The sequence below is a fragment of the Chenopodium quinoa genome, unplaced genomic scaffold (assembly GCF_001683475.1).
Source record: "Chenopodium quinoa cultivar QQ74 unplaced genomic scaffold, ASM168347v1, whole genome shotgun sequence".
Taxonomy (NCBI): Eukaryota; Viridiplantae; Streptophyta; class Magnoliopsida; order Caryophyllales; family Amaranthaceae; genus Chenopodium; species Chenopodium quinoa.
Window position 1 is genome coordinate 5,687,286 of NW_018745684.1, and position 21,002 is coordinate 5,708,287.

At 33.7% G+C, this 21,002-nt stretch overlaps 2 protein-coding genes across 4 annotated transcripts; one reads left to right on the forward strand and one right to left on the reverse strand.

Moving 5' to 3' along the window:
* Window positions 1–1,525: 1,525 nt before the first annotated feature.
* Window positions 1,526–16,228, forward strand: LOC110718266 (DNA polymerase I-like). Of its 3 annotated transcripts, none has more exons than XM_021897102.1 (15): window positions 1,526–2,687; window positions 3,204–3,367; window positions 3,744–3,975; window positions 4,866–4,945; window positions 5,225–5,263; window positions 8,611–8,629; window positions 9,821–9,874; window positions 11,022–11,149; window positions 11,230–11,298; window positions 12,229–12,314; window positions 13,401–13,510; window positions 13,623–13,732; window positions 15,001–15,045; window positions 15,203–15,277; window positions 15,757–16,228. In XM_021897102.1, exons 2-15 carry the CDS (start codon window positions 3,227–3,229, stop codon window positions 15,874–15,876), a joined length of 1,308 nt encoding a protein of 435 aa, XP_021752794.1. In that variant the 5' UTR covers window positions 1,526–2,687; window positions 3,204–3,226; the 3' UTR covers window positions 15,877–16,228. The 3 variants fall into 3 exon arrangements, with proteins under 3 accessions (XP_021752794.1, XP_021752793.1, XP_021752795.1); XM_021897101.1 differs by having other exon boundaries at window positions 2,290–2,675; XM_021897103.1 differs by lacking the exon at window positions 9,821–9,874 and having other exon boundaries at window positions 2,291–2,675.
* A 208-nt stretch (window positions 16,229–16,436) lies between these two features.
* LOC110718267 lies at window positions 16,437–20,397 on the reverse strand. Its single transcript, XM_021897104.1, has 8 exons — window positions 20,231–20,397; window positions 19,395–19,474; window positions 18,960–19,033; window positions 18,764–18,858; window positions 18,382–18,490; window positions 17,484–17,497; window positions 17,142–17,243; window positions 16,437–17,048 (listed from the first exon to the last, which is right to left on the reverse strand). The coding sequence occupies exons 1-8, from the start codon at window positions 20,297–20,299 to the stop codon at window positions 16,860–16,862; spliced, it is 732 nt and encodes a 243-aa protein (XP_021752796.1). The 5' UTR covers window positions 20,300–20,397; the 3' UTR covers window positions 16,437–16,859.
* Between the last annotated feature and the right edge of the window lie 605 nt (window positions 20,398–21,002).

Consider the following 21,002-nt stretch of genomic DNA (forward strand, 5'->3'; position numbering starts at 1 on the left):
AAAAAAAAATTGAATATTTTTACATATTGACTTTTTTTTTATTAAAAATTACCAAGTTTTTGAATTAAAAAAAAATAAATTAAAAGTTAGTGAAAAGCGTTTCACTAACTGATTTTATTTTTATTTTTTTACAAAAAAATCACATACTCAGACTTTTGAAATATCAAGATTGCTATGCAGAACACAGATCTTATATGCTCTTATGCTTGACACCAAGGGACCTGAAATTCGTATTGGATTTCTGAAGCCCATCCAACTGACAGAGGGACAGGAAATCACTGTTTCCATTGATTACACCACGTTCTCCATTGAAGCGTACTCCACGATCTCCATTGAAGCAATTACAACATTCTCCATTGAAGCATACTCCACGTTCTCCATTGAAGCAACAACCATTACAACATTCCAGCCTTCCAGGGTTTATCATCAAATTTTATTTACGGTAAGATCAATTATTGAAAGATGGTGTGTCTGATTTTTCGAGCATAGTTTACTTTTGAATCGAATTTGCGGTCAATATTAAAGAGCTATGAAATTGACCTTTTTTTCCCCTAAAATTTGTGATTTTTGTGAGCCTAATTTTGGAGGAATCAAATTTGGTTGTTAATGCGTTGCTGAACCCTATAATGATAGGAAGGAACTACTTCGTATGAAATTTGCTGCTTCAATGGAGAATGTGGAGTATGCTTCAAGGGAGAATATGGAGTATGCTTCAATGGAGAACGTGAGGAGTGGTAGAGTAATTTTTTTAAAAAAAATTATAAAAAAAAAAAGTTAGTGAAAAGTTGTCTCAGACAGCGTTTTACTATTTTTTTTTTTTTTTTAATCAGAAATTTGGTTTTTTTTTTTAAAAAAAAAAGTCAATATGTAAAACGCTGTCTGGGACAGCGTTTTACATATTCAAATATTTTTTAAAAAAAAATTTAAATCAAAAATTACAAAATTAAAAAGAAAAAAGTCAACATGTAAAACGTTGTCCGAGACAGAGTTTTACAAATTGAATTTTTTTTTAAAAAAAATCAGGGTATAAAACGCTGTCCGAGACAGCGTTTTACCTTAGAAGCTTAGTTTGGTAAATAGTTTTGTCACGCATCCATTTTGCAAAATACTTTGCAAATAGGGCTTAGTTTGGGAAAACGTCCTTAATAACAATTATAAACAATTTAACTTCATACGAAGTATATTATGCTCAAATAACTAGATGAGAAACAACCAATGTTGTATATGTAGTAGTAGTTTTGCAAAATACAAATTACTTTGTAAGATATTACTTGGTTACACAATGTTTTACTCCCTCCGTCCTTTATTTACGTGCCTACTTTTAAATTTACACGGGAATTAAGGAACTTGGAGTATTCTTAAAACCCATGATTGGGAAGTACAAGGGAATAAAAAGACATTTATTGTTGTCTTTGAATAAAACAAAATAGAATAAAAATAAATGTTTGCACATGTCAGCAATCCTTTAAGAAAAAAAAAAAAAAAAAGGTCCAATCACATTTACTTATGAAAAATAAAAGAATCAATTAAATTCATTTAATAAGGAGGAGAGAGAAAAAAAATTATGTACAACCATTAAATGTCAAAAGCAAAAGTAAATAAAGTAGTGTCACATCACATTAATTTGGGGACATTGTGGGGAATAAATTTGGAGAATAAGGATAATTTGGTAAAAAAATCACTAACTAAAAAAGAAAATAGGCATCTAATTTTGAAACCCTTAAAAGGAAACTAGGCTGTAAATAAAGGACGGAGGGAGTACTTGTTTAAGTGATTAACTGGTGTAAATTATGGAAGAGATCCTTGAAGAATTCTTTTTCTTTATTTGTAAGATTAGCATAATGATCTTAGAAAGCTGGTCGGATAAAATAATTTGAGAAGCCTATCACACTAGAATTATTGTCCAAGAGATATGAGCTATGTTCAAATTTAATCAATTTTCTTGTTTTTTTAATCAATTTGTTCAAGAGAAATGAGCTATTTGTATCTGATAATATCAAATTTAAAACCATTGCATTTTTTAAGAGAAAGATCAAAATATGCAGGCATGCAATATTAATGTAAGATAAGAAAGAACCCAGCCAATAACCCTTGGGTTGGTTATTGGGAGAGATAATGTAGGAAAATAATAAAAACGAAGAGAGAAATTTTTGGGAAAAAAAAAACAATAATCGAGATATACAAATAACCGGTCATCAATTTATCATTGTTTGGTCATTGAATAAAATATTGTAACAACTTGCTTTTTATGTCTTTCCTTAAAGATGTGGCAAATGAAGGTATGACACACATTTTTTTTATCAACGGCCAAGATTTATTCTGAATTTTAGCAGGTCAGGTGCTCGACCCGAAAAATTGAAAAAACTCCTCCAATTATCCGTCCAGTATTTTGCGAGTTGTTAGGTAATCAGGTTGGGTCAAGCGGGTCAGATTTTTTTCAACACCCCTAGACCTAGAATTAACAATAGACTATAGACCTTTTGCCCTTTTGGTGTCCTTTGTTGACCACAAACCAACCTCTAGAGTCTAGACTTGCAACCATATGGTTTACCGCCCAAAGCCTTCAAAGCAAGCAGCCTCATCTTCTCTGCTCACAACCCAACAACGCTCTCTGCTACACTACTCCATTAAAGGGTTCAAAGGCCAAGCTTCATACTCCACTGAATTGCAGCAAGGTCAGACATTTGGTTAGTTATTATCTGCTAATTTCAATGTTTAATACTCTATTTTTGCTGCTAAGTTTATTATGTACTATCGCCATTCTTTTAATTTTTAAAATTTTCAGCAATTTCTTTCAATTTTTCTGTATTACTGAGAATCAATTTTTATACCCTTTATAAAATTCCAAGTAATTATTGTTGCCCATTAATCCATTATAGATAAGTTTGGAAAGTTAGTGTTTGTTGATTGTAAATTTGTAATAATTTTTTTTTTTTATAGAATTATGTTTTATGCGCTTAAACTGTTTCATACTCTATGTTTTATACTTAATATTAGTTGATAGGGTTTTAATTGAAATGAACAAAAAAATAGTGAATGTAGTGGGGTATTTGATACTTGATGTTAATAGTGAACTTTTTCTGAATGTGTAATTATGTTGATGGAATAATATTATGCTACAAATATTAGAATTTAGTTTTTGCTATTAATTTCACAGAAAAGTAGTTAAGTAACAAATTTGTTATTTGCACTGCTTTCAACAGGCAGATAGTATTGGCATGAGTTTATGGCTTGCTATTGTTTTTCACATCTTCATGTCTACTCAAGGCCAACTGGTTGCTTAGGAAAGAAGTTTCTTATGCACAGTATTGGCGGAAATCTTTGCAAATCACATGTATTCAATTTCCCTGCAATTTTCAATGCAAAGGTAATTCACCTGGTTTCTTTCCATTGGCTATGAATTCTGCTCTTTCCTTTACAATGTGGAGTTTCTGTGTGTTTTTATGCTATGTTGTACAGACTCAGATTTAGGTGTCATGTCCGACATGGTGTTGGATCCTTCAACACTCCAAATTTTATAAAGTTTCTGTAAAGGCCACTATATATTTGGGTTTCATGTCATGTTGAAGTGTCGGAGGATCTGACACCTGACACTTGACGTACGGCAGGGTGTCGGAGTAACATAGATTTTATGCTTATTTTTCCATAGTTTTATTCTGATATTTGAGAATAAAGATTGTATCCTAGGATTTGGTGAACTGATTAACCCTTGTTGATTTATCAATAACCAACTTTCTTTGTAGGGGGTTTCCAAGTTATTTTACCATTCTGGAAGAGATATTACTAGATTACCCTTTGTCTCTTCTGGTAGCAATGTGGAAACTTCCTTGCAAAATGAGCAAGGGATTGGGCAACGCAAATATATGCAATTTGTCAATCCCAATGTTGCCTCACTAAGTGAGGCTCCTTCAAATGGTAGGGTGATGCTCATTGATGGGACCGCTGTTATATACCGAGCCTACTACAAGCTTTTAGGTAAAAATTCTCATACACTTTTGTATATGTGGGTGAAATAACTGCTTTTTTTTTTTTTTTTTTTTTTTTTTTTTTTTTTTTTTAAGTATATATATGCTTTCAGTTATTTGTAAAATATAGAAAGAAATAACTGTTGGCTAACTGTGCTTTAGTATTGTGATTTGGTTGATGTGCTGAACAGCGTCTGTTACTATTTATATCTAATGCATGCTATAGATTGGTTGTGATGAGTTAAATTATTCATAAATTTGGTCTTAAGTTTAATTTCTTCTCAACTGTTCTTTTTTCTCTCTCTTGCTTGCTGTAATCCGACTCCTTTGATTAAATGATGGTAACAAGAAAGCCTTTAGGACTCGGTATTTATTGGTGATCCAGTAATTTTCCTCTGATCTTTTTAGCTCATAATATTCATTACTATTAATTATAGTTCTTTGTTGAACTTAGCTACATTGCAAGCATCAAAGCATTTTTAGGGCCATTTTTCCCATTGCTCAACTTTCTGTACAGGGGCTTAAATTCCATAGGCCAAATATCCTTTCGTCAAGCTGATATTTTTCTTTTTTGAGTGATGTTGTTTCCTTAACAATTAACATAGAAAAGTGTATGTGCTGTATGAGCAACATCAATTAGCCATGCTTTTCGCTAATGTTATCCAAATGTTTATGAATCTCAGTCAATTTTAATTTGTGAAAATGTGAATAACCCAAAAGAGGCATTCCTAAGTACAACTTTGATTGTTGCATGACTACATGATATGTATTTATTTTTGGATAATTTACTTTTCTACCCACATGTTTGTTGAGCTTTCCTTGATTTGGACATGTTTTGTACCTGTAGAACAACTAGGATTGGCTGTTTTACATTTAAATAATCTTTTCATGTTCTTCTAGCAAAATTGCACCATGGCTATCTTTCGAATGCTGATGGCAATGGAGACTGGGTTCTGACAATATTTGCCGCTCTATCTCTTGTAAGTTTTGTCACTCTCCTCCCTTTTTTCTGCTCACATATTATCTGGATAGTGGTTCATCTTTAATTTATTTTTTAATGTCTTGGCCCTATCTTGCTCAAGTCTTTCCTGTCATTCCTCCTTCATGTCTCTCTTTATTCTTATCAACATTATATTGGTGTCCTTTATCTAATTACTTTGTAATTATTATATGGTTTTTGAGTGTCTCAGCATGTAGGTTGAAGTGCATGCTTCTATTTTCTGCTTATTTCTAATGACTAGTATTTGTCTGTCTTGCAGATAATTGATGTGCTTACATTCAATCCTTCGCATGTGGCGGTAAGGCTTTAATTTATTTTTCATTTAATTTATTATTATTCTGTTTGATTTTACATAATAATGCTTTCTTAGTAGTTGGAAGTTAGATAAGAAGTACTTTATGTGAACAAAATTTAAATGTCAAAAGCATGCAACTCCTTGATATCTATGGCTTGTCGATCTTGACAGTCACATTCATGATAAATATTCTACATCGTAAGTGCAGTAGCCTCCACAACTTAAATATTCATTCTAACTCAGATTATAGTTTCAAATTCTAATCTGGACGTATAATTCATGGGTTTAATGGTTTATGGAGCATAGTATATGGTTTTAGGGAAAAAAGCATTGCGAGACTGAAAATTTTGGGCAGTGCAAGAAAGGAAGATGTCTTTAATAATAAGGAGCTAGATCTAAATTTCTAAACCTTAAAGCATTAACATTTCACATCAAATTTTACCTCATTCTGTATGTTGAGATGAAGACAATACATTATTCCACACTTGGAGTTGACTAGTGCAAATTATAGCCAAACATCTCAATTTATACACTGAGATAAAAGATTTGCAATACTTAATGCACGTACTGACTGCATCTCTTTCCTTCTGCAGTTTTCTTATTTTGCTTGGGGAGGAGGGGGGGGGTGAGGTATCATCATCTCTGTGCTCATCCACTTTATGTCTATCTTCATACTGATGTCACCTTAATTCACCGAAGTCAATGACCAAATTGAAGCTAATTCAGTTACATTTGGGAATATTGTGTGATGAACTGATTTTCTGAGTTTATAATTCTGATTTAATAGTGCAAGTAAATAAAGATTAAAGCTTGGATTTTGATTGATAATGGTGAAAGGGTTACAAAAGATAGGTTAATAGCTTAAGGCTATCAATCTTCAATAGTGAGTTTTGCTCGCAACTCTCCAAAATGGCTTTAGGCCATGACTCTCTCTAGGTTTCCCTAACAAATTTCTGCCTACCTTCTTCTTTCTTCCCTCTGTCTATTTATACTAAGGTTGCAAACTACTAACCTAATAATACTAGACTTCTCAAATTGCCCTACTACATTTGATAACTACTAACATACTACACTACCCCTAATACCCTCCCCTAAGTCAGTTCATTACATATTGTTAACATAAAAGCATGTGACATGATTACTTGTTGTGTTGTTTAACATGACCACGTGAATCGATTTTAGTAACTATACAATACCAAAGATGATGCTCTTTATGTTTATTGCTTCTAGCTTGAGTTATGTACTAAAGGTGAGACTCTTTATGTTTATTGCTTCTAGCTTGAATTATGTACTAAAGGTGAGACATATAAAAGGGTATGGAATTAAGGTAGATTGATTGATTATGAGATTTTGAGAACTAGGAAAAATGATACATGTTTTTAGATGAATTTTGTTGTTACTCAGCACAAATTAAACACTTTCTAAAGCAGTTTTGTGTAGCGATGACCATTCTAAGAAAGTGAGAATAGCATTAAAATATACTATGCTGGTATCTAATGGTGCTGAGGTTGAAAAGTATAGAAATGTGTTAACTTTGTTGCAAGTCTTTGAGTCAACTAAGGGCTGTGATTTTTGTAGTACTGGCTTGATTTGGATGTATCTACTCTGAATGGAGTTAATAGGGATGACTATATTGTGGATAAGTTATCTATTGGCAGGCTGTAGTAGTTGGACTGTTACTTTTGTTTATTCGGGAGTGACTTTAGTGGAAAATTCTAGACGAAGTGCTGATCGTTATACTCTGTTTGAAATCAATCTTTGGGAGGATTGATGTGTGGGAGGGGGTTTATATCTTGTTTGGGGATATTAAGCTCACTAAATTGTGTGTGCATGCTTCTTGCCTCTGTTGCACGGAAACATTATTTGGACTCAGATTGTTGCTTCCGAAAAGTTCAAGTTTCAAAATGTGCTCAAAACGTGGCTAATGTGGAAGAAACATTTCATGGCAAATAGAGGAAAGGGGACGCCAGAGAAACTTCTTTTGGAAGGAGGAATTGTGTTTTTTGTCTGGGTTTACAATATCTAAATAAGAAGGCAGTAGAGGAAGGGAAATAAGGAAAAATCCTTAAGGGGTTATTTGATCTGAAAAAAAACAAAGCTTGGGAGGGAAAAGAATGTGTGATATAAGAAATTGTGTTTTCTTATGCAAATTCTTTTCTTATCTCAAGCTACATGTGGAATTCAAGGTCTCTATTGATGGAGATGGCTTTTGTTTGGTTGTTTCTAACAGACTCAAAAGTCAATACTAATTACAGCCAAACAAAGCCATGCATCTGGATGCTTGTCTTATGACTTATGTTTCTTGGAAGTTGGGAGAATACCTCCATCAACATTAGGTTTGGTCTTAATAGAACAAGTTTTCTTGAGTTTTTTGGGTTGGATGGGATTTGTGCAGCTATGATCATAGGCAATCTGTAAGTTTGAATTGTTGATTTCAGTAAAGATAAAGGAAGGAAATTTGCAATTATCTGCTTGCGTGGGTCATCTTGTGGGTGTTGTGGTAGGAGAGGAAATAGGATTTCATCAATAGTTTTATGTAATGAATTGGAGTTGTGACAAAGTTATTTAAGTGAAGAAAGGATGAATCTGAATAACAAGCATATTCAGAAATAGTAAAAGTATTCAAGGTTTTGAAAGGCTTGATTCTCTCGCAGTACGTAAATACATACTGAAATTAAAAGGAACACTCAATAAATTTCTTCCTACTTTCTCTTACCTTAACGGCTTAACCCACTGTTTATTGGCTTTGATTCTCTCTTGTTTTTCAAGCTACATCTAACTGAATAATGATGACAATTTTTGATATGCCCTCTCATATTCCCGATGAATTGCAATTTTTCTCTTTTACCTAGAGGACTATTTATTCTTTTGCGTAACTCTCGTATCACAGCAGATATCTCCTGCTTTTCTAAATAAAGCGATTTTTGTTGGAAAAAAATAATAATTAAGAAGCTCCTACATAGTGAGTACAGTTCAGAAATTTTATTTTGAAGTTGAAATTTAAATTGTTTATATTTCATTAAGAAATCAGGAATTCTGTAACCACATTTGCAAGATCATGAGTGCAGCAAATTGGGTGACACCTAGCTCCTTGGTTTATGGAAATCCTTTTCTCTTCCTTTTTGCTGGGGTTACAACAGATGGCTTGATTTGGGGAGAGCTAATGAGACTGAGACATTAATTTTGGACGAGGAGTATGTATGTATAACGTTAAATATATTAAAAGCTTCTGCACTTTATACAAGCAAATTGTCTCTTGAAGTGTAATTTACGATCGATTGTTCAATTACTTATATGTGGTTTGTATGTTCTGTCGCCATCCTCTAATATGTTGAACTTAATTTGTGCAGGTGGTGTTTGACCATATTGGTGAGGTTTCCAGTCTGGCATTTTCATGTCTTCAGTTGTAGGCTGTTAGCATATCTGGGGTTAAGCTTGTGTCATGATATCATGTATTTGTGTTTCTTGAATGAAAATCGAGATTTACATTAATCTTGATTTCTTGATTGAGCACCATCTACTTCTTGACAGCCAGCTGATTGTAGCATGCTTCTATGTGTTGTTGAGGGGGTATGTGTAATTCAGATTGGTAGTGGTTATTTATGTTATCTCATGGTGCTATGGAAGTAAGTTAAGAGAACTTAATTTAGCTTTTTGATGACTGTAAATGGTTGGCTATCTAGAATATTTTGGGAAATTTCTGCTGTTATTAATGGGATGTGTACATGAATGAAAGTCATGTACATTATACAATAGAATCATAACCTTGCTATGAAGTTGCACTAAATTGGTCAAGCTTTTTTACATGTCTCTATGCCAGCTGAACCACTCTGTGCTCTTATGCTGATGTTTCCAATTTTCGACTAAGAAGGGAGGATGCTCTTGAATTTACTCTCCGTATGGAAGTTGTTATGCACTTGTTAGATGTACTTGAGCAGAGAGCTGTCTTTTCTTTGAGCTTTTGTGTTTCTTGGAGTTAGATGATATTCATGTTAATGTATGTTAACCAAAAGAAAATGAAGTAATACCCTCAAGTGCTACTCTCGACTTCTTTATTCATTATGGTTGTACAATACAATGGGTGGGGACTATGGGTGTGTTGACTGTTGAGTTTATCTTCAAGCCATGGTGGGTAAATATTGATTTGAATTTGGCTGTGAGCTGGAAGCCAAATAGAGAGAGACATGGTGGGAAGTTGATCTGATAGGTCAAGCTGGCAAAGTCGTCTAACCGATTTATCATTTATGAACTTTAAATTTGGTGTATATAATTTTAAACTCTGATTTGGAAATCATTTAGATATGTGTCTTCTGTTATTGTTTATCTCATTGATACGATCGCTTCAATAATCGACATCTGCTGTATATAATTTATTCATGGCTTATAGTGTGCTGTAAAAATCTGTAATATGTGTGACTGCCAGACTTAGGTGACTTGAAATTATATAATAATTGAATCAATACATTATTTTATTAACCTATATCTTTTTGAAACAGAATATCCTAATCATATAATTGAAAGAATTATTTTCATTTTTTTGATAGAGCTTTCTAATTTCAGGAAATTCATTTGGTGAAACTACTAATTCCTCAAAACAAAGCTTAACATTCAAAGGTATGCTTTCAATATATATATATATTTTAAAATCTTCATGTCTCTGGTCTCCCTGATGGAGAAGCAGTGGAAGGGGTGCAACTGTGCAATTGTGCCCAGAGGGAAAAACTAATTTGTAATTATCTTAATTGAAATTCTGCAACAACTTGTTGAAATTTGGATTGTAGATGACTTTGAATCTACCAAACATTTCTGTCATTATTTTTCAAATCCTTTTTCTTTCATTTCATTTCTGAAAATATTATTCTTTACTCCTAAGTTTTGAACCAGAAAGAAAGTATTGAGTGATATTTTAGCAATTGTATAGGCACCACTACATCTCACAGTCCTTTTGATCTATCCCCAAGTATAAAAGACTGGTCCATTCTATAGTAAATTAGTGTTTGGGAAAGTGTCCCAAAATATTGTAACCATATTTGCATCTGATTTTTGAAATAGAGCAGTGAAAACTGAGCGATTACATCTGCAGTGATACGTTTTGATTAATGTATTCGAGGGTGTGTTGTAATATCCAATTGGCACCCTTTATGAATATGCTTGGTGGTTGCTTTATTTAAGAGGATTGGGGGAGGAGGTTCGGTCGATGTTGACTCAAGCTAGGTCTGTTTCCTCTGTGCAAATGAATGTTGGTTGAGAATCCCTAATTTTGTGATGCTTGACCTGTGCCATTGTTTTTTGATCTGTTTGGGTTAGTTAAGGCCCTACTCTGCTCTACTTTGAGAGTATTTTGATTTTGCACTATGTGATGTTGAATGATTGAGGGTTCCTGTAGTATTAGTTTTAAGAAAAATATGAAGATTGTCAAGGAGAAATTGATCAAGAAGAATCTGAAGGATCGAGTATTCTTCCAATTAAAAAACGAGATACATTTGTGGATGTCATTGATCAGTGGGAAGTTCTAATTTGTTGACTGCAGAATTGTTTAAAATGAGCAAATGCAGATTATTATGCTGTTTGTGCTGTACCAATATATGGGCCCATGAAGAAGACTTATCTATCTTACCTATTAAATAGTAATTTTCAGTGAAGTAATTCTGTGTTTTTCTGTATAGGATGTAAAAAAATTTGTTTACATTTTTGTTATTAAGGGTTATCTGCCATTTTGGTAACTGTGTGGACTGATAGTTTTAGCATTTTTTTGGTGAAGGCACAAATTTTCGCCACACCATGTATCCACAGTATAAGAGCAACCGTGGTCCTACACCTGATACCGTGGTTCAAGGACTTCAGTATCTGAAAGCGTCCATCAAGGCTATGTCAATTAAAGTAATTGAGGTAACCAAATTAGTGCTGCAGCTGTAAATTTTAGATGAGTACTCTCTCCCTATTGACTTATGTTGCCCTTTTGAAACCAGGTACCAGGTGTTGAAGCTGATGATGTTATAGGAACTCTTGCTTTAAGGAGTGTTGAGTCTGGTTACAAGGTCAATTCCTGAGAAATAGATTGGAAATCTGAATTTTATCTAGTTGAAGTACATGGCTAATACTGTTTACTTAAAATGTTAATAATAATTGATTGAAGTTTTATATTCAAAACAGTCTGTCTATCTGTCACTAATCTGTCTAAATTGGTTATGGATGAGGTTTTTTTTGCTTCTAGTCTTGATTTAATCCTGCTGTGTATTATGTTGGGTAATTGATTTGTGTAGTGAAGAGTTATATCTACTGAAATTCAAGTAATGGTCTCCTGTGGAGCATTGGAGGCTTTGCAGCAATATAAATGAAGCCCTCAGTGTAATTTTATGGTTTTAACTACAATAAAAAAGTTAACAAGTCGCTCAGAATGCAACATTTGGCTCCAATTATATCAGAATCACAAAAAGTGATTCAAATTATTTAAATGTAGAATTTTTCCCTCAAAAGTTTGCTGCCTGATTTGCTTCCACATACCACTATTCATTGGGTTGCAAAAGGAACCAAATAACACCATGGGGATCCCAATATTCACTTTCGTCTTTTCTAAACCAGCACATTTCTGTGTTCACCAGGTTGCACTAAGCTATAAATAAGAACCAAAGAAAAAGAACCAGGGGGTAAGAAAAATAAGATGATACTATCATCCTACCTCATCTTAACACAAGCTGCACGCCTGTACTGCATGGCTAAGTTATATGATTATTCTCAACAGAGAACTTATATACCTCTCATGTATTGCTGTGTATAATATGAGGAAAAATATCTATCTGAAAGAGTCAAAGCTGATCTAGTGACTGCCTATACATATTGCAACATGACAGCCTCTTCACTCATTTGCATGTCTAACTTTATTTTGTTTGTTTTTGTTAGCATATATTTTATTCTAGATTGAAATTTACTCCATTTCTGATTTATGGTACTAACTACTTTTGTGATAGGTCCGAGTTGTCTCACCAGATAAAGATTTCTTCCAGCTTTTGTCACCTTCCCTGCGTCTTTTACGAATTGCTTCACGTGGAGATGAGTTAATATTACTTCTGTCTTGACTTCCAAAACACTTGATTTATTTCCTCTAATATCCCTGCTTTAAGAGCTGATCATGCATGTCATGTGATTCTTGATTGAAATTGTATTCTAATGGCTAATAACTCTCATGTCATAAAAATTGGCCAAGATTTATTATTGTGAATACCTTCATTGGCTTGATTGTTGTGTTTTGGTGAACATTGTCCCTGCTTCAAGATTTTTCTGTGTTGAGTGACCAGAGCACTTGCAAATAGTTTATGTTACCTTTGGAGGGGTTGAAAGATATTGTGAACTGTAATAGACTCAGGCTTGCTGGACTATCACACACACCATTAACACAGAAATACAGAGGGAAAGATTGAATCTTCTATTGAAAATATTGAAAAACAGGGATTTGTACAAGCTAGCAACTTTAGGATGCCAATCTCTATTAGTGACTTTAGGTCACCACTCTCTAAATCGTTCTTGAGGCCACAATTCTCTAAGGATTTAATTTTGCCTGTCTTTTCCTTTTACCTCTCTCCCTATTTATAATAAAACTAAAGACTTAACCTAAAGATACTAGACTACCCATAGTGCTCCTCCTTAGTTTAGTTTATTACATGATCTTCTTAAAAAAAGGTTAAATGCTATTGTGGCAATTACTAATCTACATTGTCATGTGAATGTCTTGGTAGAAAAGGAATGAGAAATTCCCTGCTAATTTCTTAGTCTGAAAAAAAAGGCTTTGCCTTTAATTTTGGCTGCTGATACCTGTTCATAATGAAGGTAAAAAGGAAATTTTCATTTCGTATCTGGTGTTATGCAAAAATTCCATTTTGATGATCTCTTATTTGGATATTCCATTTTGGATTCCCAAGGTTCATAAAATACTACTATATAAGTTCTAGGCATCTCCATTAAAATAAAGTTACATTTCTGTTTATTTACATACATGGAGATTTTTGACCAAACCAGGGGGGCCTGTTGACATTTCTATTTTAAATATATTTTGTAAATTATACCTATTCAATTGTCTTATCTTTGGCCCTTTCAGTTTTTTATGCTGTTATTCACATAATTTGGTGTTCTCTGGTTTGTGTAGAATGGTCTCTTATGGCCTGGAGAATTTTGCCAAAAGATATGGAACTCTAAGTCCTTCTCAGTTTGTTGATGTTGTGGCACTTGTTGGTGACAAAAGTGATAACATACCAGGTTGGTTTGGAATGTTCTAGACTCTCACCAAATCTTTTTGAAAGACTAATCTCAGTTTGTTTTGGTGGTTGATATAACGTGATTCTGAAATTTTGAGTAACTCCTGACACAGGGGTAACAGGAATTGGGGAAGTAAATGCTGTTCAGTTGATAACAGAATTTGGATCTTTGGAAGAATTATTGTCTAATATTGATAAAGTGCAAGAAGGCCATATAAAAGAGGTATGAGTTTGTTTGACTGAAAATTCTAAGGACAAGTTACTGATATATGTTTGACTGTGTGTTCATAGACTAGGCTAAAGCATATTATTTGCAGAAAATAATTGAATTGTCTATGGCAACCCACATGTGATCATTGTATTTGTTGATTGCTCTTCCTGGAAAAGATACAGAAGACAATTCTTATTTTAAGCTTGGATATGAGTAAACTTCATCATGCGGCTACTGGTTTAATGATTTCTTAAGAGAGGGAGCATGTGGGATTATGAAAAAAGGTATTGAGATAATTTTAGGTGGGGTAGAATAATAGACTATTGGAAACATTAACTCTAGATATAGAAAATCAAAACGGCTGCTGGCAAGTTAATTGTTGCTTAGAGTATCAATCACTAATACCACCTCCATTTCATTATGTTTTTAACATTTACTATTTGCACAATAATTAAGGCAAAGGAGAGAGAGTATATAAAATGATGGGTTGGGCTAAGAAAAAGGGTGAGATGAACTTATTGGGGATTTTTCTAACCAAGTATAGGATTTAAAAAGATGTCAGGATATAAACCTGCAAAACTTCTGCCAATGGTGTGAAATACACATAATTTTGCATATTTTTCATCTTTTCTTCATGTGATGAGGATATTTTAGGTTGATAAACTTTCTCAGCTGCTTATTTGATTCTAAGTAGCCGCCCTATATAGTTATTAGACTCTAATGCCGTCTTTGTTGGTGCTGTTCCTATATTAGTTATTTGATTTTTTAGGGTGGATAAACTTTTTTTTTGTTTGCACAGAAGAGGCTTGATTATGCTTTTGTTTCCTTGGTACTTGGGACACAAGGAGAAACTTTCTAGTGTTAAGTGTCCTGAAAAATTGCAAAGGTTGGAACTTGAAAAGAATAAAAGGAGATCGGACAACAATTTTCTTAAGTTATATTTTAAAATTCCTTTTGGTTTCTGTTGTGGAAATCAGTAGCAGGAACAAGATTTGGGTTCTGGTATGTTCAACTGGTACTTATCTAATAATTATTATCTATAAGTACATTTAATTGTGTGCTGGAGTGTGCTCTATAGATTAGTGACTTAGTGAGCCTTTTGCCTTAGGGCACTGCCGCACTGGAGTCCTGGTGTAAATAAGGATGTCTCTTTCTGATATTGGAGGTGCTTGTGTCCTGATCTCATGAAGGGCTTTTTTTCCTTATTATTGATACATGTTTCTTTGTTTTGTTTTATTGCATGTTTAAGTATTCACTTAATTCCTGTTTTGACCGTGCAGGCACTGATATCAAGCACTGATATAGCTCTCATGAGCAAAGAATTGGTAATTTATTCAACAAAGCTTATTTGTATTGAATCGCTTTGTGTGGGGATAAACTTTTTTACTTAACTGATGACAATTCTTTCTTTTATTTAGTTGAGAGAATTAGTGAGAGAATATTGTGGTGGCTTTCTTCTATTGACATATGATTGTCTTGCAGGCAATATTGCGTTCTGATCTTCCTCATTACCTTGTTCCATTTGCTACATCTGATCTGATATTTCATAAGCCAGAGGTTTGTATAAATATTATCATTGAAGTTTCTGTTTTGCTAACTATAACTGTCTTTGGCAAAGTAAGCTCAGTCAAGTGAAATGGTGGTTACCATGCCTTAAATGATCACTCGAAAGTGTTATATTATGCAGGAGGAAATTACCTTTGTAAATAAGTCTAATCCAGAGTAATACTCAAATGTGTGTTTTGGAGGATGTGATTCTTGTGAATGAGCAAAGTATTGAAGTCTTGAAGTTATTGACAGACGAAGGGAGTAATTTAAGTCTAAAATGCAGCTTGGTGTTAATTTATCGGACTATCTCCACTCTTTTGGTCTTTTAATAGAATTCTTTACTCAACCCATCATGGTTCTCGATGAGACGGTTCCAGTTGCTACTAGCAATTAATATGTAAAAAGGCTCACCTGTGTACATGTAGGAAAACAATATAGCTGGTTAATCCATGGTGTTGAATGTCCTAATATATATTGTATAATTACAGGATGATGGCGAAAAATTTACAACGCTGTTGAATGCAATCAGTGCTTATGCTGAAGGCTTTTCAGCAGATCCTACCATCAGAAGGGCACTCTACTTGTGGCAGAAGCTGGAGAAACAATAACAGAAAAACCAACTAGGCAAAGGTGGTTTATTTCAACCTGCTGCAAAGTTCAGAAGTTGCAGATACATATCTTCCAGAGTGTTCAGGATTTACTGATTTATTTTTTGGCAAATTCTAGGTGGAAATACCTTTGTAAATACGTCTAGTCCAGAGTGTACAATGTCCATACATCATTATATGACCTGCTGATACATATCTAAAACAACAATATTAGTCTTCATGATTTGACAATTTTTCAGAAAATGTGTGCACAGTTTCCAGATCTAACTTCTTTTTTTTAACTGTAAGAAAAACCTACATAATAGATTAACTTCTTTCTTTGAGTCACTTTTGGTGGCTCGGTTTGTGAGCATTTCAATTTGCTCAATAGGCTTTTTCAATCAATTTGTGAATTTACCGTCCTGTCTCTTTCTTCGTCTTTCAAGTTTCACAGGTTTACAAGGGCTGTCCTTAGCCTTCATTGGCCAAGTTTCAGTCCTAGTGGGAATGAGAATGCGGTGTGTAAGGCAGCTCCAACAAACAAAATGTCTAGCTAGTAGAGCTCACTTTGTTGTACTTTGTAAACTCTTGTTGATTAATGTATGGATAAGCTAATGTCAAAAAAAAAAAAGTTCTCAGAGACTTGCTGCAAAGAAATATCGTTATCCTGTGTCAAAAAAAATAAAAATAAAAAAAGAATATTGTTCTTCCGTTTTCAAATACACAAAGATGGTATCCTTACACTTTAAACTGCAGATAATTTTAGCACCACCAGCAGACACGAAGACTGCAGAAAATTGTTCTCATCTTGTTATAGCTGCTAAATCATAGAAATTGGTCAAATTACTAACAAAACATTTTTTACATCATAGAACCTTCTGGCTATAAATCTGGACCAAAGGCAGCCTTTGAGCACAAATTTAGTTGAAACACGCCCATGTTTAGATGTTGAAGCCCAACTGTAGGAAATGCTAAAATACTACTGCTTCTGAGTACGAAATCTGCTATGCTTCAGTCTCAGCACTAGCAGTCCCACTCTCAGTTTCAGCACTAGCAGTCTCACTCTCAGTTTCTTCATTTATAAGCTCCAGTTCAACATTAAAGCCAAATGCATTTCCAGGCACGAAAGATTGTTTAAGCTCATCTTCAGTCTGAGTTGTGTTGATCTTGTCATCCTTCAGAGTAAGCTTCTCCTGTGTGAAATAAAAGTGCATATGTAAGTATAAGCTATCAAATAAAAAAACTTCAAATACTGTAAGTTGCAAAAATCAGTTTCAGCTACTTGCCTCCTCCACATAACCTGCCACAGCTGAGGTGACAATTTCCCGAATAACAAAATTTGTAACACGGTTTCTACCAATTATATCCAGAAGTAAGTTCTTGGGAACCTGGACCAGTTTGGAGATCAGTAACAAATAGATTTACCATTGAAGGATTTTAACAGAATTGTAAAAGGGAATCATATTTTCTGATGTATCATAACCTTAAAATCTTTAGAAAATTGTGTCTAGAGAATGGTTAAGCACTCACACACAATGATACCATATAGAATATCCCAAATCAAACTAGGATGCCTATATGGTATACGGAGTATCATGTTTGGCAAGAAACTACAATCAATTTTTTACCTTTGCTGTTTTTCCTGGATTTTCCAGATGCAGAAGCAAAAGGAAACAATGTCAGAATTCCTCAGTTGACAAGTTATTAAAACTGCTGACTAACCTGACAAATTTAATCACAAAAGGTAATTGATAATAAAAAAAAAGATAACTTTACTAGTGAAGATTACAAATCTAAGAATCATGGTAAAATATAATGCACAGTTTTAAAACAAGAATGGTTAAGCATCAAATAAGTGAAACATCCTTTAGAATGCAACGGTTGCAGTCATACTAGTACTTTTATGCTTGCAAATTTGCAATTCATTGTCACCAGAATTCTACTAGAGCATATGCAGTTGTACTCTTCCTAAATTAAGGAAGATGTACCTCTTTAATATCGTCTAGGAGGTTACAGTTCTGAAAAAAGCTATCAATTTAGAAAAACCATAAAAAGTCCAGCTTCTTGATGGCGATATACCAGCACACTTTCAAAGATCTTATGAGTATAACAAATCTCACATCCTATGGTGGCTTAGAAACATCAGCCTCATCCTTGATATACACAAATTAATCAAATCACTACTCATTTTCGGCTAAAGAACTAATAGGCATAGATTTTTCCTTATTATTGAATGAGATACATGGGGTTGCTTGAGTGAATACTTATTTCTCCTTACAACCAAAAACTTATCACATCCTTCACATTTATCTGTACATAAGACCCAACCAACTATGACTGAATTTATCAACACTTTGAATATGTAAACACTTGTAGGTGATGAATCCACAAAATAAATTTAGTGCATGACTTAATTCACAGAAATGGACATACCATCAACCCTTGAGCTTGCAATAAGGCCAATCAAAACAGTTAGATGCAAAAAAACACTAAACTTTACAAAAATGTATCGATTACTATCTTTACCTCCTTTCTGGCGGCGAAACCCAGGAATTGGCGGGGCTGAGCGAGTTAAGTTTAACAATACCATATCAAAGGCTTTCTGAGTATCTTCTCCAGTCAAGTCCACCCTCAACTATAAATACAAAGGAACTTCAGAATTCAGATCTCTGTAATCATATAAATGTTGAGAAGCAAGCACATGCTTTAGACAACAGTTGAAATGATAGTGACTTGCAGATAGACAAAACAAACAAAAGTTCCAAAGTATGTGCCATATTAGATCAATACTACTCTTTATAAAATAAGATTCATAAGAAGAGTAAGGCACACAAGCATTAATTACAATTCATCATTATAAAAAAGCTTCAACATAGAACTAACACATAATCTAATATACGTGGCTCACTTTGATCTTTTCTGCATCTTCTGATTCAACAGTTATCTCAACACCTTTAAATGTAAGGATACCGCCCTTTGAATCTGTCATTGATGTCTCCAAGCCTAAAGCACATTGCAATATCTTTGTGAGCACAGCATAAGTATAATAATTAGCATTGAATTACACTAAAAAATATGGTAGTTTGATCCAATTAGAATACCACCTGAACCAACTGCAGCGATAGGCTTCAAAACATCTCTGTGATCTCTTCCTCTTAGTTGGTGAACATATGACAGTCTACAACAGAAACGCATGATGGACAACTTTCAGATTCTATAACATAGGAAGGTGGCAAATTTATAGCATTATTTAGTTGTTCAGCGTCCACCACCCTTAACTTGGCTTATGCTCCGCAAACAGCTTAACCAGCCTACTATGAATATAAAACATTCTGCTAGTTAAAAAATTTAAACATATTTAGTGAGGGTATTCTTTTGGGTATTTTGCATAACTTTTAATGTTTGCGGTGTAAAAATAGCCTGGTCTGATTGTCTAAGACAAGGATTTGTCAAACAAACACGGCATACAGCCCTCTCACAGTGAGAGAAGCATATTCACCACCAAAGAAATAATAAGCAAAACGAGAAGTAAAACCCACCTTTCAGTAGATTCTTGTCGGATAGAACAAAATGTAACATATCGCCTTCCTGGGATAGTATAGCCGAAAGCAACATTGAACTATAAAACAAGTCACAAGAGAAAATACCATTAACTAAATCGTACATACTTTAAAACACATTACAACTTTCATACAATATAATTGTTGTGCAGACATTACTTGTACACATTTCCACATTGTTTGGGTGTTAGATAATTTAACATAATACACTATACACGTATGCACTCCATATCATTCAAGCATACTATCTGTTAGGTTTGATGCTCTGGTACGAATAAAACCCGGTATCGAGTCACCCAGTATTTCCCACACAGCATGAAAGCACAGAAGCTTATTTGGGTCTATTAATTGACCAAATAACCAATTGCTTCTCACACATAGTAGTTCCAAAATCAACTATCCAAATTTCAGTTGTTGGAATTGAAATCCTAGAAGTATTAGATTGATTAGGTGATAATGTGTCATTTGTTCACACCAAAGTAATTATAATGCAATTTGGATTGTCAAATAACATAATTTTATACAAAATTACAAAATCATTCCAACAAAAGTTGTGAACTTCATTCAACACTTGAAATTTGCAAGTAGCGATAAGTTCATAAAATGCAAAAAAATCAGTAACCCTTTAGAATTTATTCAATTAAGTTCAATACAAGTTCATTCATTATTATGATGGTGAAAATAAGAACACCCACTTAAACAAATTGGTGCATAATAATGATTAATAAAAACTGACAATAAAGATAAGGTTGCCTTAATAGTACATTAAAAAAATAAAGAATTGAAAAAAAAGGGGTAGAATTAAAAATTCTTACAATGGAGTTGCGAAGAAGATTGGGAATTGGCGTAGAACAGATGGAAATCGACATACTTGCAATTAGCATTCGTCAAGGTTGTGTTGTGTTGTGTCTACTCTGAACTGAAGTGAACTTGCCTGAGCTAAATTGTACTCTATATCCTTTTCTGTGCTTTTCCTTTCTCAACATTACGTAATTTTGATATCTTTAACCCGATACTTCCTCCGTGTTTTAATACACTTGTTAAATGTGACCGTGTTTAAATAAATATTACATTTTCTTTTTTTTGGGCAAAAAATAGTATATTTTAATATTATATGTCTCTTATCTCATGGTTCCATCCAAATCAATTACTATTTTTTTTACTGTTATTTCTCTCATTTCACATTCATTACTTTTCAATAAATTATTAACCCACTATCATTTTATTTTGTAATTTTTTAATACTTCAACTACCCCACTTACCTCTTATTTTATTTATGTCAATTAAATTGCCTAAAACTATGTGCCGATCAAAGTGTAGCACTTATTAAAACACGAAGGGGGTAACATTTTTTTTATTAAGACCACTCTCAATTGTGGGCAAAAATAAATAGACTGCTATTCGTCGTTCGCAAATTACAGGGTGACGCTCCCATTTTTATGTGTATTGACTATTTTGCCCTTGAGTGTTTTATTTCTATATAAGGCTCCACCATGAGTCACTTTAGTTAGTAAAAAGTTAAATATTATTCCCGACCCCCCACTTGTCTTTAAAAAATCCCGAGCCACAAAAAAAACCCGAGCCCAC